The sequence below is a fragment of the Condylura cristata genome, unplaced genomic scaffold, assembly GCF_000260355.1.
Source record: "Condylura cristata isolate star-nosed mole 26May11 unplaced genomic scaffold, ConCri1.0 scaffold00005, whole genome shotgun sequence".
NCBI lineage: Eukaryota > Metazoa > Chordata > Mammalia > Eulipotyphla > Talpidae > Condylura > Condylura cristata.
Window position 1 is genome coordinate 61,497,030 of NW_004567106.1, and position 15,801 is coordinate 61,512,830.

The 15,801-nt window shown below is 53.7% G+C and overlaps 1 protein-coding gene across 1 annotated transcript in view; it reads right to left on the reverse strand.

Annotated features, from left to right (window-relative positions):
- PLXNA4 (plexin A4) overlaps nt 1-15,801 on the reverse strand; it is a 415,861-nt gene that overhangs the window by 38,499 nt on the left and 361,561 nt on the right. The window contains exons 19-23 of the mRNA XM_012720772.1: nt 15,226-15,372; nt 14,321-14,555; nt 11,707-11,849; nt 2,884-3,152; nt 518-584 (exon numbers count right to left, since the gene is read on the reverse strand). Coding sequence (XP_012576226.1) covers nt 518-584; nt 2,884-3,152; nt 11,707-11,849; nt 14,321-14,555; nt 15,226-15,372 — 861 coding nt within the window. The remainder of the gene's footprint in view (nt 1-517; nt 585-2,883; nt 3,153-11,706; nt 11,850-14,320; nt 14,556-15,225; nt 15,373-15,801) is intronic.

The following is a 15,801-nucleotide window of genomic DNA, read 5'->3' on the forward strand; positions in this document are numbered from 1 at the left end:
TCCACCCTGCTTTCTCTGCTGCCCCATCAAGAGAGAGAGGTCAGGCCTCCAAGGTTTGAACTCCTTAGAAAGCAAGCTGGTAATTGGAAGCCAAGTGCCTGCTCCACCTCCCAGACACCGGTGGGCTAATCTGCGGCCACAGGGCTCCTGTACCTGCCGGGGATGCTCATCAGCCTCAGGAAGTCTGGGCTGGGAGAGGCAGGGGGAAGGGGAAGGGAGAAAGTGGGGAATAAAGAGTGAGTATGATGCTGGCTCTGGAGCTCACACAGGGTCTCTGAGGGGCTCATCTCCCCCTCCAGGGTCCAGGGGAAGTGGTCTCCGGGCGTCGGCTCTCAGTAGGGACTGACTATGATGAGGGGAAACTCTGCTTCTTGGTGGGATTCTTACCCCAGATTTAGGGCCTGGGGACTTGGGGTCTGTGGGGGAAGTGGGGCAGGCTGGGGAGGATAATAGGTTCCTGTCACAGCTGTCAGGGAAACAGAGGCAGGGCGGGAGATGCCCCTACAGGCATCCCTACCTTGAGGAACTTGTAGAGCAGGAAAGTGAACCAATTGGTCAGCATCTTCTCAGCCACCGATTCCGTCCTGTCACCAGTCACCAAGGGACCCAACAGAGCAAGACAAAGACAGAAACACCAGTCAGACCCCAGGACCGGGACGGCAGCGAAAATCTTCGTGGTTCTGGAGGTTTAAGACTTCCAGGCTAAATCTTGAGAATCAAAGAATACGTGAGTTCTGTGGACGCAGAGACCCCCTGAATGGGATGAGCTTGGTCTGCAAAGCTGGGAGGTGGCTTCCTGGGCTCAGGCTCCTGGTGGGCTTTGGGGGGAATGTGTTTGAGCCACCTGGGCCCCTCATGAAAACTCAATCCACGCAAGTGACCACTGAGTCCTTTCAAATATGGTGAGTGAGGTTTTTAATTTTATTGAGCTTTTATTAATTTAGACTTAAATAGTCAGGTGTAGTTAGTTTTCATATTAGATGGTTCAGCCTCAGCAAACCTTATAGGATAGGACAGGCCAGGACTGGGCAGGGTGGGGCAGGCTAGAGGAGGGGAGGGCAAGGAAGGGTGGGGTAGGCGTGTGTGCCTTTGGGTGAGAAAAGGGTGTGGGAAGATACTAACTGGGTAGGGAATGAAAAGGAGGGTCTCAGAGCTGTTGGTCATGGGGGAAAGTTGAGCCAGACCAGACAGAGCCCCTCACCAAGCTCAGGGCCCCTAGAGCTGACAGCAATGAGGAGCCGGGTCCCCAGTCATTCCCAAGAGACTTGGCCTACCTTGTCCCATCTCTCAGGTTTCCAAATACTTTGGAAATTCCTGAGAAGCCTTCTAGGACTTCACTCGCAAGGCCAGGAAGTCCCTTCTCGAGTCTAGCTTGCAGCTTTCACACTGCCACCCAAGCCCATTTACTCCTCGACTTGGAAAGTGAAGACACCGTGGCAGCGTTACTGGCCACGGAGACTTCCTTCAGCGATATCCATTTAGAGGCAACAAACTCCATTCAAACGTGCACCAAGCACGTGGCCAGCTTGAGAGCGAGCGGCCCGTGCGGCATGTTGGCTAGAGCCGAAGGTTGCAGTTGCCAGAAGATTCTAATAACTGAAATCCCACTGCAGCCAGCAGAAAATGAAGCTGAAATGAGAAGAGGCGGGGGGACTACTGAAGGAAGGGGCAGCCAGGGCAAGAAGAAAGGGAGGTGGAGGCGAGCCGAAGAGAGAGAGGGCATCTGGGAGGGAGCCGCGGAAAACCGGAGGAGGAGCCACGAGACACAGAGCGGGACCACGCCGGGAAATAGTCGGTGGGAGCTCTGGCAGGCGGTGGGAACCTAGCATCATGCCAGCAGGTGGCTGCGTGGTGGAAGTAAAACAAAAATCAAAACACTCTACCTTGCTGTTTCCGAAGCTGTATGATTGCTGCTGTATGTAGCAACCTTTGCAGCTGCGCCAGTGGATGTCCACGGCACCAGGAAAAAGCCTGGAGTAAACACCTTGGACAGCCAAGTCTCTCCCGGCCCACGCGGGAGGCCTGGCCTCAGACACAAGAGCCAGGGCGGAAGGCAGGGCCTGGCCGAGCGCAGGTAGCTGGGCAGGCCTGGAGGAGGGCTGTTGCCACGACCTGGCGTGGGAGGTTTTCAGACTTATCTGCAGGTGGGCCAGAGACACTGGGATAACAGCTACAGGAGACGTGGCCTTCAAGGTCAAATAGGGAGACTGTCTCCTATGAGGCCAGAGTCCCTGGGTATGCTTGTGTTTTCACATGTGACCAGTGGAGTTTCAACTGTGTAGAGGGGTGAGGTGTCCCACAGATCAGCAAGGGCATGGGCGACCCTGGAAGCTCATAGCTCGCACCTAGAGACACAAGTTGCCCCTGAGGGATTTAATTCACACGGACTGGAGGTGCTTCTCCAACCCGAAGATGCATACAAAGCACCCAGGTTTCTCCCAGGAATGCAGATTCTAGACTCACAGCAGTGTGGGGCTGACCTGAGATTCTACATTTCCAATAAGCTCCAGGGTGATCTGTGATGGTACTTACTTTTAATTGATTTACATGGAAATGAATGCAGAGAGAGGGCTGTGTGAGGGAAGAGGCCAGAAGGGCCCTGGGGTGTGGGTGGGGATCTCTCCTAAGCCCAGCTCTGGCTTAGAGAAGGCTGGGGATGGGAGAAGGATCCCAAAGAGTCCACGTGAGAATGCCTGCAGAGAAAGTCAAACCAAAGAAGGAGGGCAGAAAGAAAAGAGACGTGGAGAGACAGAAGCACCACAGGCGAGCAGATGGTGGTCGTGGCCAGGCAGCCCACGGACAGATTCGTCCCTCCGGGTCTGGCATGCCCCGGCTCCTCTGAAAGGCTGGGGAGCTGGTTGGAGGAGGGAGCTGGCTGGTTACCTTCTGAGCAGCAGCTTGGGGTGGTTCCGGTTCTCCAGGTTCTTGTCGATGAGGTCGGCCAGCAGCTGCTTGAGCACGTCCGTGGCGTACTCCAGGCGGCCCTGCAGGCCGGTCATGATGAGCGAGGCCACGTTGCCGCGGTCGCGCATGGAGAAGCTGCGCTGCAGCTCGAGCGTGCGGATGAAGGTCAGCAGGAACACCTTGTTGTTGATGAGCTGGGCGAAGAGCTTCAGGCCTTTCTCCACCCGCTCCTGCCGGTAGCCCGGCACCTGCGGAGGAGACCAGGGATGGTGGGTCCCGACTCCCATCTGTACAGGGGAGGCCAGCTGAGCCCCGGGGAGCCCGACACCCGACTCCCTCAGAGTTGGTGCACCTTGGGGACCCGGCCTGTGCCGTCAAGTCTGTCACAGCCCCTGCCACTGTCACCGTCTCTAATTCAGAGATGAGTCAGCTGAGGTGCAGAGAGAACATCACTGTTAGTAATGGCGGTGCTGGAAGGTGAACCCACTTCTGCCAGACACTCTCAGGGGAATGCAGTTGGTGGTGGAGGGGGGCGTGGCAGGGCCCGACCAGCACTCACACCCTCCAACCACCCGCTTTGAGCTCCAGGAGGCCAGGCTGCTGTAGGTTACACACCACTTGAAGGATCCCCAGGTCTGAGCTGACCCAATGCTGACCCGTCCAGGCCTCAGCAGTCCCGCCAACAGAATGGGGCCTCTGAGTCAGGACTTCTGGCTCTACCTGGGCTCAGAGCTGCCATTCCCTGGACACTGGACAAGTCCTTTTACTTCTCGGGCCCAAGTTCATTCACCTCAAGTATAAGGGGTCACTTCAGCTGCCTCAGGCTCTCCCTGACTCTGGTCTAAAGGTCTCTGAGGGGCTTCGAGATCCCACTCTAGCCAGGCGAGGGGCACAGGAAGGTTTTGTCTTTTTGCCTGCGTCTTCCCTCTGCGGGGAGAGCTTTGTAAGGGTGCCTGGGTGAGCACCCGCCAATGCTATGGGCCAGGGACCCCGCTGGGTGGGGAGCAGGCATCTCTGAGAGGCACAAAAGAGGTTCAATGTGCAGTGAGCCTCCAACTGTCCGGAGGCAACACACAGCTCCAGGATCCGCAGTCTCTTGGCCCCATGGAACACCTAAGCACTGGAAACTAAGGCCCTGCCGCCCGCCACAGCCACAGGGAGGCGTCTTGCCAGCGGGACAACGTGGGCTGCAGAATGCCTGTGAAGGTCTTCAGGGAACAGTTACCCCGACTCAGCGGTGTTAGAAAGCGGCTTTTCTGGGGGCGGTTGCGACTGCAAGGGCCGCAGTAAATACAGGGGACATCTGCAGGGCTGGGGACATTGTGCCTCTTGCCCTGGAGGCTTCTTGATGGTATTTGCACTCCGGGAAAAGCATGGAGCTGAGTTCAGAAAATGTGTGTGCGCTTTAAAACAAAAGATTTACTTAAAAAGTAACATACAGAGGGGAGCTGTTGGAGCACACGGAGCAGGCCCTTTCTGGGTGACAGGGTGGCGGGGGGAAGGGGCTGGGGGCCATGGAGACACCTCACGAGGGATGCACCTGCCCCGTGGGGTCTTGGGGAAGGAGTATTGAGTGTGTGGCAGTCAAGAGCACAGTTTCAGAGCCAGTCAATCTGCGGCTCACTAGTCATTTACCAGTGGGGGGTCCTTGACAGGCAGTTTCTGCATCAGCAAAATGAAGGTGTTTGCTTTAGAAGCCCCACCCCGTCCATACCTGACACCCTCTTGCTACCTGGGGCTCTGTGGCCACAAGCAGCAGCTTCCCCAGCAAGGTCAGGCCAGGCCAGGAAGCCCAGCAGGGTGCCACCCCTCCCCCCCCACCCCCGCTGCCCTGGGGGCTCTCGTGAGCACCAGGGAAGGCGAGGGGAGAAAGCACAGTCTCACATGTGGCCCAGATACGAGCCATTCTTTTAGCCCAGAGGTTCTAAACTGGGGAAGATGGAGGCAGAAAGCCTGATGTGTGGTTGGTCCAAGAAGGTGGGAGACCCAGAGTCAGGAAGTGGGTGCCACTCATTTCCAGAGCCCCTGGTTCCGGCCTTGGGTCTGCCCTGGCTGGGGCAGACCTGTCCCATGCAGGCCCAGCTCTCCTCTGTCAGTCACTCTGGAGCAGCTCCTGCGTCTCTATGTCCCGCAGCGGCGGGAAGGCCGTGTGCTCACCGCTCAAGTCTCTCGCCAACCCCAGCCACTTGGTCTCAACTGCTGCCGAAAGTCTGGAAGCTGAGAGTGGGTGCGTGTTCCTGAGCCAGGTACCTTGCTGCAGAGCTGGGGCTTGGAAGGCCGCGTGGGAAGGCAGTTCTCAGAAGCGATGGGAACATGCCAGAACCCAGTGGGGACAGCCAGGGCCCCCTGCCGATCATTCTGGCTGATGGCACTGCTGTTACTGAAGAACCCATTGTTCCCCGAGAGCTGTTCTCTCTCTTTCCTGGCATCCCAGGTTCCCCACCCCAGGGGGTTAGGGAGGGAAGGACAGGTGGCCTCATTCATGCTCAGAGTGGTCTGTCTGCCTAACTGTCTGCCTGCCACTCTCCCCCCCCTGCCTTTGGGAGTGCCCCCTCACACATGAGACATGTTTGAGCCTGCTCCTGCTCTGTCCTCCAACCCCCTCAGGAGACACCTCTATAATTCATTCTTTTAAAAAAAAATATTTATTTACGCATACTGGGGTACTGGGGTACAGGGCAGAGGTGCAGGGGGTGGTGAGAGGATTCACCAGAGACAGAGCGGGGAGCAGAACAGGCCGACTGTCAAAGTACACTGCTGAGGGGAGCAGCAGCCGGGACAGGAGAGGTCTGCCGTGCCATGTGGGTCACTTCTGGGGCGGGGGATCAAACTTGCATTGAAGTGGCTGAGGCTGGCTTGCAGGGCTGCGCTTTAACCTGCTGTGCCACAAGGAGGGCCCTACAATTCATTCTAATGATGAATTCTTACCCACCTACTGTGTGCAACACAGGATGCTGGCACACTGCATAATTTGTGCCAACTATACTCTGAATGACCTGGCAAGACGCTCAGAGAAGCTACTGCAGCTGAACCAGGCCAGCCAGCCAGTGAGGGCAGTGGGAGATTTCCAAACCCAAATCCCACCCGACCTCCCCATCCTTGGCTGCGTCCAGGAGGACCCGAGGAGGTAACTGAGTCATCTCTGAGCGCCCCCTAGTGCCAAGAGCAGGGCTTCTGGCACTTCAGGTTAGCCATTGAGGGGGGGTTGGGGGGGCCTGAGAGGAGGGCAAAGACTCAGGGCTGATCAGAAAGCACCCGGGGAGAGGATGTGCTCGAAGCCTCCCAGGACCCTGGAGAGAAAGATTTAGCCAAGTCACAAGCGGGAAAATTGCACCCCGGTCGGTTGGTAGCTTGGGATTTGGCATCAGAGAAATGAACTAACTTATACTTGGAGAAAAGCTCCCTCACCTCAGGGCTCTATTGCCTCATCTGTAAAACGAGAATATGAGTGCCTGTGTCATAATGTTTTATGAACATTAAATAAGATAATGTATGTGAAGCGTTTGGCACACACTCCGCACACTTAAACAGCAGCAGGTTTATGATCTGCTTTTTCCTACTCCATTGGCACAGATTAGCCCGAGTCCCTGAGATAGCTAATGCACCGGTACCGTGTCTCGGGTGCGGAAGGTAGGAATTTTCGCCCCGTTTTATGAAGGGGGAGATGGAAGCGAAGTATCGTGGTAAAGAGTATCAGAACAATTCCCCTTTGTAGCTTGCCACCCCACCCCCTAAGCAAATGCCACTCTGGAACAAGACTTTCTTTATTCACCAGATGGTTTGATAATTTAGTTGAAGTCTGTGAATATAAAACTGGATAGTAAATTTTAATTGTAACCCAATAGGTTGAAGCTTAGGAGGCGATGATGGGTTGAAGCTGGAGGGTGGGAGGGGGGTGTTAGCTCTGTTTTGAATGGATTGGTGTATGACCTCTGCCTGGGCAGCCCTTTCCCAAATGTCCAGACTTCCCCCACTGGGCCCGGAAGAAAGCCTGGTGGTCTGCTTTCCAGGACAGTCTGCAGCCAGAGGGCATCGTCTGCACACACAGGTATCAGAGTATCCATGAAGACCAGGCAACATTGCTTTGGCTTGACCAGTGGTTTCTCTGGGCTGTCTCTAGAGACAACAGGAATAACTCTTCTGGGGGCAGGATGGCACTGGGAACAAAGGAGAGAAGCTGGATTCACACAAGACCTCTGGATCTTGCATCAGAGGCTCAATCTCACATAACCCCAGGCCAAATGTGGGACAGCAAAGGTTCATTTCTGTCTGCAAGCATTGGATGAGTTTAATGGAAAGGAAAAAGTCACCTGCCAGGCATATGCCCCAAAGACTGGAAGCAACAGTTATCTGCATGCCCACATTTGTAAGAGCCTTATTCACAGTCACTAACAGTTCAACTTCAGTGTCCTCTGACAGATGAATGCATAACCAAGATGTGGCATATACAGGCAACAGAATACCAGTCAGCCTTGAAAAGGTTGGTGAACCTTAAAAAGGAAGAGAAATCACCCAGTCACCAAAGGAAGACAATGCTGCTACTTCTATGAAGCAGCCAGAATTATCAAACTCACAGAAATAGAAAGGCGGGGGGGAGACAGGGCTGGGGTTGGGGGGGGGGACGACAGGGGAGCTGCTGTTTTGTAGCTAGAACTTCAGTTTGGGAAGATGAACAAGTCTGGGAGAAGGACAGTGCTGATGGTTGCAGACACACAACATGGTAAGTTTGTGTTCTGCATGGTAAGTTTGTATTTCCTTAGAATTAAAAAAAAAAAAAAAAAAAACAGCCATGTAACCCACTTGATTCAGAGCTGGTGCCTGACGATTAGTCAGCAGCTGGGCTCCGCACAGGCACAGAGGTCAAGCTGGCTGCTAACTCTCTGGTGAGCAGGAGAGGGGGCGGGGAGTTTCCCTTCATGATTTAATCTGAGGGGGAATTTCAGTGTCAACAAAGGACATGATGTGGCCACAGGAATGCTTTGGGGCGTGTCCCGGAGAGCATCTAGGGACTCCCACTGGCCAGTCAGGTGGGCATCAGAACCCAGCAGTCCCCATTCTCAGGGGTCTCCTTTCAGAGCTGCCAGGGCCTGAGTCCTCCTACATCCCTGATGGACACAGAAGGAGAGCCAGTGACCCCTGGTGACACAGGGCTGTGTGTCCTCCTGCGTGTCAGCCCTGGATGGGCAGTGTCTCCAGAATGAGAAGAGGGCTCAACAAGGACTTGTGAGACTTTCTGGGCAGAAAGATAAGTTTGCTGTCATTCCTGTCATTCCAGAAACCTCCCTTTGGGGGTGCGTTAAATGCTGGGGAACAATGCCAGCAGGGCCATGGTAGTGGCCAGAGAAACAGGGGCCTGACTCTGCCTTGCATGGAGGAGAATGGGCATGGGGGGATCCAGGCTTCCTTCCTGTTTTTCTTCTTGAGCCTGGCTTGCCCAGCAGGCTCTGGGCCTGGCACCTTGCTGAGGAATAAAGACTCAGAGTTGGGCAGCACGGTCCTATCTTGCTGCTCTCAGGAAACTGATCTTAAGGGGAAGCCTGGAGCAATGCAGCTAGTTGGGGACCCCGAGAGCTTTCAGCACAGTCGCTGGCATAGTTCATAAGTGCAATGAGGAGTTTTCTGGTCCCGAGTGAGCAAGGCTGTACAGTGAGGTAGGCTGTGCACTGAACAAATCCATGGTTCGCACATAGGAGCAGTAGCCTCCAGCCTGCAGACACCTGAGATCCCGAGGAAGGGGCACGCCTGTAACTCTGCTGCCACTGCCCTGGGCAGCCCTTGGGAGCATACTGGCCTTGGTATGTGCTAAGCCAGGGCCAAGCCAGACTGAGAGTCTGAGGACTTAGAAAGTGCATATGGGAAGGCCATGGGATACACAGGATCAAATGAGGAATATGCTGCGTGATGCAGATCAAAGGGATGATCTGAAAAGTTTGGAAGCTGTGTGTGTCCACCAAGAGAATGGGGAGTGGCTGACCCCGGGCTGTAAGGATGTCAGCTTTGAAATGGCCTCAGAAAATCTGATGTCGGGCCTTGCTATTGGCACAAGAGGTTAAGTCTCACCATTATGGAGCTCTCCACAGCCACTGCAGCATGAGCTCGATCCCCAGCCAGTGAGCTGACCCACATGGCGTGGCAGACCTCTCCTGTCTTGCCCGTTGCTCCCCTCAGCAGTGTACTTCATCCATCTGCCTGTTCTGCTCCCAACTCTGTCTCTGGTGAATCCTCTCACCCCCTGCAACTCTGGTTTGTACTTCAGTTCTTGTATGCATAAATAAATAAATAAATCTTAAAGAAGAATTACATATTCTTTAAAAAAGGAAAATCTGATTTAAAATGTATGTGCTTAAGGGAATCTACTTGGAAACTGAGCTAATGAAAAACTAAATAATGCTATATGCTCATCCTAGTTGAAGCCTTATGGCTTTTCTCCATCTTGCCCACAGAGGGCCATGGGATGTCTGAACACAATTTCCCTTCTTAAGACCACTGTTCCATTCGGCGTCACACACGCACAGACGTTATTCTATTCAAATCATTCAGCATTTCCTGCATACCTACTCCGTGCCAAGCATGGCACTGGAAGCCAGAACTACAAGGATAAACTAGGTCTGGGCACAGTTTACAACTCCTCCCACCCAGTAACCCCCCCAACCCCCACCCCCCCCACACACACACCTTATCCCTCTATCATTCCTGTGTCTCTCTTTTGGTAGAAGCTTGCTTACTTGTCGAGGGTTAAGTGTGCTGGGATTTTGAGACAAGTAAAGACAAGATGAGAGAAAAAATAAAGGGGAGAGAAAAATGAGGGAATGGAGGAGAAGTCAAGGAGAGCAGAGACAAAAGAAGTGGACAGATAGAAATATTATAATACAGACGATGTTTTGTTTGTATACAGTTCCTTGACTCGTGTGAGGTGACATCCTCAGAAGTCTATAGTTAGTTGAAAATATCGTAAGTCAAGAGTGCATGCCATACCCCAACCGACTGGACACAGTGTAACCCAGCCCACCTTCAGTGCGTTCAGAACGCTTAAACATTAGTTGGGCAATGCTGTGTGATAGGGTTGGACAGCTCATGTCACTTATTGAAAATTATACTGATGGGAAACCCAAGGGGAATGCAACTGAGATGAAAAAATGCACACAAATATGTAAAAATAAATTATTAGATAAAAAAGAAAATTATACTGAAGGTATAATCAGAATGGTGGCAGAAGTTCTCATCATTGACATATACAGCTGAGAGAACACTGCCCATGAAGAATGAGCTAACTAGTATTAACTGTTGGGTGATGAGGGTGCTGTGATGACTGCTTCGTTCATCTCTCTCTTTCCTGATGATTTTCAAGAAAGTCTGGTAGAAGGCTGCTTATCCTCATGACAACATCAGAAGGCCAACTGGGAGCTGCAGGTCACTGCCCTGGCCCCACATCACAAGAAAGTAGAACATAGATCACCAGCCCAGGAAAAGCTCAAAACTCAAAGTTGGGTTTCTACTGAATGCATATTGCTTTTGCACTTTGCTTTTGCTTGAAGCAGAAAAGCCATATGTTGATCCATTGTAAGTCGGGGAACCATCTATATCAGCCATGCATGTACACTCTTGTACATGCACACACACACAGACACATGGAGACAGTGGGGCTTGTTACAGGTGAGCACGGGAGGCCTCTTGGGTTCGACCCACCGAAGACAGAAATGCACGTGTCCTCACTATGGAAACATACACACTTCACTCGACAATCGAGCATGGAGAAATATGTGCGAACCCAAAGTCTCTGGGGACTCGGCTTTGGCAGACCCATGTCATCATTGCCTGGGGTCACTCTCTGTGAAGCCACACCATGGCTGAGCAATGGGTCTGCTTTTATTTCATGAACAATATAATCCCTGGCATCGGTCCTGCTTTTTGTTGTTGCTTAGCTCGACATTTGATCCGTCCTAATGAGCACCACCGACTCGGCCCACAGGTCACAGGCTCATCATCAGGAGTAAAGACTCTGGAATCTACCTGCCCGGACTCGAGTCCTCCCAGCCATATGGCCTCGCACAACCCCTGGCTGTCTGTGTGCCCTCAGCCCCGCCACCAGAGAATGGGTGTATCTACTTTGGAAGGCTCTTGGAAGACTAAATGAATGCACGCACACGAGCTTCTTAAAACCACACCAGGATATAGTTGGCAGTCAACTAATAATGATCATTCTTTATGATCATTATTTTGCCCTGCTTTTCTCATTTATGTTTCACTTTTCTCTGGTATTTGTCTTGATAAGTCATTCCACTCCCTTTCGGAACAAAGCGTAATATGAATATATGCATAAGCCAGACAGCACGCTAGACAGTAAGTGGGATAAAATGTTCAAAAGATGAGGTCCCTGCTGGTACCAAAGACAGTTAGGTTTTATCATTCATATTTCTATCTCCACTTATCTTTCCACATATATTTACTGAGCACCAATTAAGTGCGACAGCCCTTATATTGTGGTTTCTTAAACAAGGATCTAGTGAACTTCTTATGCTCACTTGCTGGGTTTCTTCTTTCGGTGGGTTTGTAGAGGTTTTCAACTTCCGTTCACTCTTCCGGGGATCTGCGACCGCCCCAAGGCCCAAACCCCTATTCCCAGCTCTGCAGTGAGGCTGCCTCCTCACTGTGACAGTCCGCAGCGCCCAGAGGCCCCTTGAGCAGGCTGCTCTCTGCCCCTGGCCTTGGTTCCAGGGGAACTTGGACCCGAGGTCCCCAACAGCTTTCTCTGTGCAAACACGGAGATGGGGCAGAGGCTTGGCTACACGTACTGCTTCTCACCTCGAGGTCCCGGAGGACAGGGTGGTCTTCAATTCCCGGGAACAGCACCCGCATGGTGTAGGTTCTATAGTCCAGGAAGGGAATCCCAGCTCCATCCAGGTCACTGGTCAGCTCATGGATGTCTGTCTGGAGCTCGGCGAAGGCTGGCACAAAGAGAAGGCCGTGAGACTTGGGCAGCCAGCCCCAAAGCCAACCCACCTCAGACGCTCAGAACCCTTGCCCAGATCCTGGAGATGGGGGTGGGGGAGGAGGAGGGAGGGGAAGCCTGCAGATGTGTAGTATAAAAGGGGCTGGGGGCGTTTAAGGCAGCCACAGGGGGTGAACGCAGGCACAAAAAGACAAGTGCAGGGTATCTTGTCTTGGGCCAAATTCCTCCCAAGCATGATGAGGGAGTAGGGGTGAAAGAGGCTGTCCCCAGATCTGGACAGGTGATGAGTTTTTTTGTTACTGTTTTCACAGTGTGCTGGGGGAAAGGGGAGATGTGTAAAGTTGGGGGGAAGAAGGAAAAGGCAATTATTTTAGAGTAAGACTGAACATCATGTACATTTGAAGTCCCAAAGCCCCACGCAGCTCGCTGGGGTATCAAACCGTCACAAGAGGCTCTGCCCCAGGCAGCTTCCGCCTGTGTAAGCAGGCAAGGTGCGCCTCCGGCCTGCCTTCTGCCCATCAATTCTGCCATGGACACTGCTGTCTGGCCAGCTCAGGCCTTCGCACAGACCCAGTGACTAAGGCGTCCATGCCACCCCCCACCCCTTGCCCTAGGAAACCCCAGCTTGCCAGGGTGCTGCACCTGTGCTTTTCTGCCACGCCTCTCTCCTAGTTCAAGTGCACATGTATGTTGCACGCACACACATGTGGTGTACATAACACATGTATATACACACACACAACCAGGGTGAATGAACAGACACTGGCAAAGAAGCACTGTCAGGGGACACTGACTAAATGATTTCTTTTTATTTCTATAAATACAAGACAGTACTTCCTAGGATCAGAAGACATTTACAAGCCCACTTAGCTCAAGGGGCCTTGAAAACCAGGCCCTGTGCCCAGTGCAGTGGGCTCTGCTGACCACAGGCACACACCAGCAGCCACGCCAGCCCCAAAATATTGCCACACAGAGGCCCCACTGTACCCTGCAGGGCTGGCGTTAGCCCTAAGGACCGCCCTGTTTCTTAGTCAAGAGAATCCATTTGCCCTGGTCCCCAGAGAAATTGCTGCAGACTTCTGTGATGCTCTTTGCCTGCACCCCTGTACCTCCCAGTCGCACTGACACCGGGACTCATATCGAGGACCCTGGCTCTGAAGGCAGAGTACCCCTAATTTGCCCAAGCAGAAGTTACAGCAACATGCCTACAAACCCTTGCGTGTGAAAGGGAGTGGGCAAGACTGGTATATACTGTCCCCCAAAGTTCCTGACTAACATTTATGTGTGAGCTGAACAAAACAAGCAGGGGTGAGTATGTCAGGGCACATATGTGTTTGCCAATCAAAGGGCTGGGCCTCCCCCCAGCGTGGAGATAAGGTTCCGTTCACCATCTCAGCGCAAATGTCCCTGGGTCTTGACCTACCCTGCCCTGCAAGCACACAAGAGCCAGCTCTAGGCACCCCTAGAAAATGCCCTTTGCTGGATGCCTCTATCTCCCCAAAGCCAGACGCCAAGCCCCTCCTGGTCCCTCCAGAAAACTCAGGCCGGGCTCCCCGTTTGATTGCTAATTTCTCCTCTGAAATACCACCGAGAGGAATCGGGCTCTCACACACTCCTCTCCCAGTTGGGGTGCTCAGCTGATGGGAGGAGGATGGGGAAGCTGGCTTTTTATCGGTCTGCAGCTTCCCCTTAAGTCACCACGTGCCTCCGACATTCAAAGCCTGGTGCCTGCCACACATAAAAGAGATTCTAATCACTACACCTAATTAGAGGGAAGAGTACATTGCAGAGAAAAAAATTAAGCAGCGTAAATATAATAAAAGGCAGTAATTAACAGTCCCATGAGGCGGATGCTGTGTTGACAGCTGAAGGATGCGGGAGGGGAAGGAATGGACCCACTTCCCCAGCAGGAAGAGCGGGGCTTCCCTGGTGGGCACTGAGCGCCCCAGGTACCCCGGATTCATGCTGCATCCACACCGACAGCTGAGAGGCAGCTCAGACCCACCCAACACTGTCTGGGGGTGACGACAGCTGACTCCTAGCTCCCCTTGTTGGCTGTAACATGACTGATTCTACTCGTAGTACCACTTGAGAATTTTTAATTTTTAAAATATGATCCATGAGACACTTGTTTATAAATCTCAGATCTGCCGACAGCCTTCCCTTCCTGCTCCAGGAAGGGAGCTGCCGAGGGCTTGGATGTGTCATGTCAAGACACTCCAAGGTCTCCCCCAGAGGAGAACATCTACCCAATGGGCCAGTGTTCAGGGCTGGAAACTGCCTGAGTAGGGTTCAAACTCCCAGTCTGACTTGGAAAAAGAGGGAAGAGGACACATGAGGGAGAAAGAGAGGAGACCGGAGTGGAAGCACGGAAGGGCGCTGGTGCAGGTGCACGCGCATGCGCACGCGCACTCACCTGCGCACGCATGCGCACACCCCCACTGGGGCCCAGCCCGGCCTCAGTACCTTCCTTGCACTCCAGGGCCACGCGGGACTCCAGGTTGTCCATCTGCATCTGCAGCCGCTTCAGCGTGAGGTCGCTCTCGCGGGACTTGCGCTTGTAGGCGATGAGCACCGCCACGATGAAGATGATGAGGAGGCCGCCTGCCACGGCGATGCTGACAATGGCCGGCAGGCTGAGCGGGCTGTCCGGGGCGATGTACACCATCCCCGGGGAGTACTCCATGCCGCCGACGCGGGCCTGCGGGGCACCAGAGAAGAGGGGGCTGCGTGGGGGACAGAACTACCAGGGAACAGTTCTGAGTCCCGAGAAACGGGTGAGCAGAGCCGGTAGAAAGAAACTGCTCAAAAGGACAGTCATCGTGGATGGTCAGAAAGAGCTGAGAGGGCCCCCTTGGGGCTGAGGCAGGGGGTCTTCAGGCTCTGCAGAGGCCACCCCACAAATGCAAACGCCCCACTATTGCAAGCGCCGCACAAATGCAAGGCGTATTCTCTTAATTCAGGAGGAAACAGTACACAATGGGAAGCTAAAAATGTCTGACTTCAGCCACTGGCTCCCCAAGTTTCAACCCATTCTAAGGGTGACTGACAGGCACAGAACGTCACATGCTGGACCTCCCCGAGCCCACAGAGGTTTCTCCTGGAAGTGCCTCTTGCTCGGAGCAGGCGATTTAACACATCATTAAGAGTGCAATGACAGCCCTCACTAGTGCCAGGCAGTCTGAAAGATTGACACTGCAGGAGAGAGGCTTGGAAGTGGGGCGGGGAGACAGAAGGGGGTCTCCAGGAGGAAGGTCTGCAGCGGTCAGAGGCTCTGCTGGAAGGTCCTGGTGGCCAAGGGCAGAGCTGACCATCCCCGCCCTACATCCCCAGGGCCAGCTGCATCCCAGGACGGGGTCCCCAAGCCTCACCATCACTTTGTGCCTGCCGATGAGGTTGGGGGACTCGCAGAGCAGCTGCACATCTGAGACCGTCACGGTGCACGGCTTTTCCCCGACCAGTACTGTGTAGTTCAGCTTCACGTTGCCCCCAGCCACGGGCGGGATCAGGTTCTTGCCCTGGTGGGACAGGAAAGGCTCGGAGCCCACGCCAGGGCCAGTGCCACAGCTTGGGCTGGCTGCCATGATCCCCACCCCCATCCCCAAAGGCCTCCTGGGAGCTGGAGGAGAGGCCACCTTCTGTGCTAAGTCCAAAATGTGCAGCATGTACCACCCTTTCCTACCCGGGAAATCAATATTCAAGGCCTCCTCTCGTTTAGCCAAATGCAGCCTCAGAAGCCTTCTTAGCACAGAGCGAGAGTCAGACACTACATTTGACTCAAATTGTCACGGGAGTTAAAATGAAATTGCTCTCTGTGCTCCAGAGGCACTCTCTGCCATGGGTTGCTGCCCAGGAAGAAGCAGAATGAATCTTTGACCTCTAGAGTCCTAGACGTAGGTGACTGAGCAAGAAGCTTGGCAGCCAGGTGGCCTGGGCCGGCAGGTTGC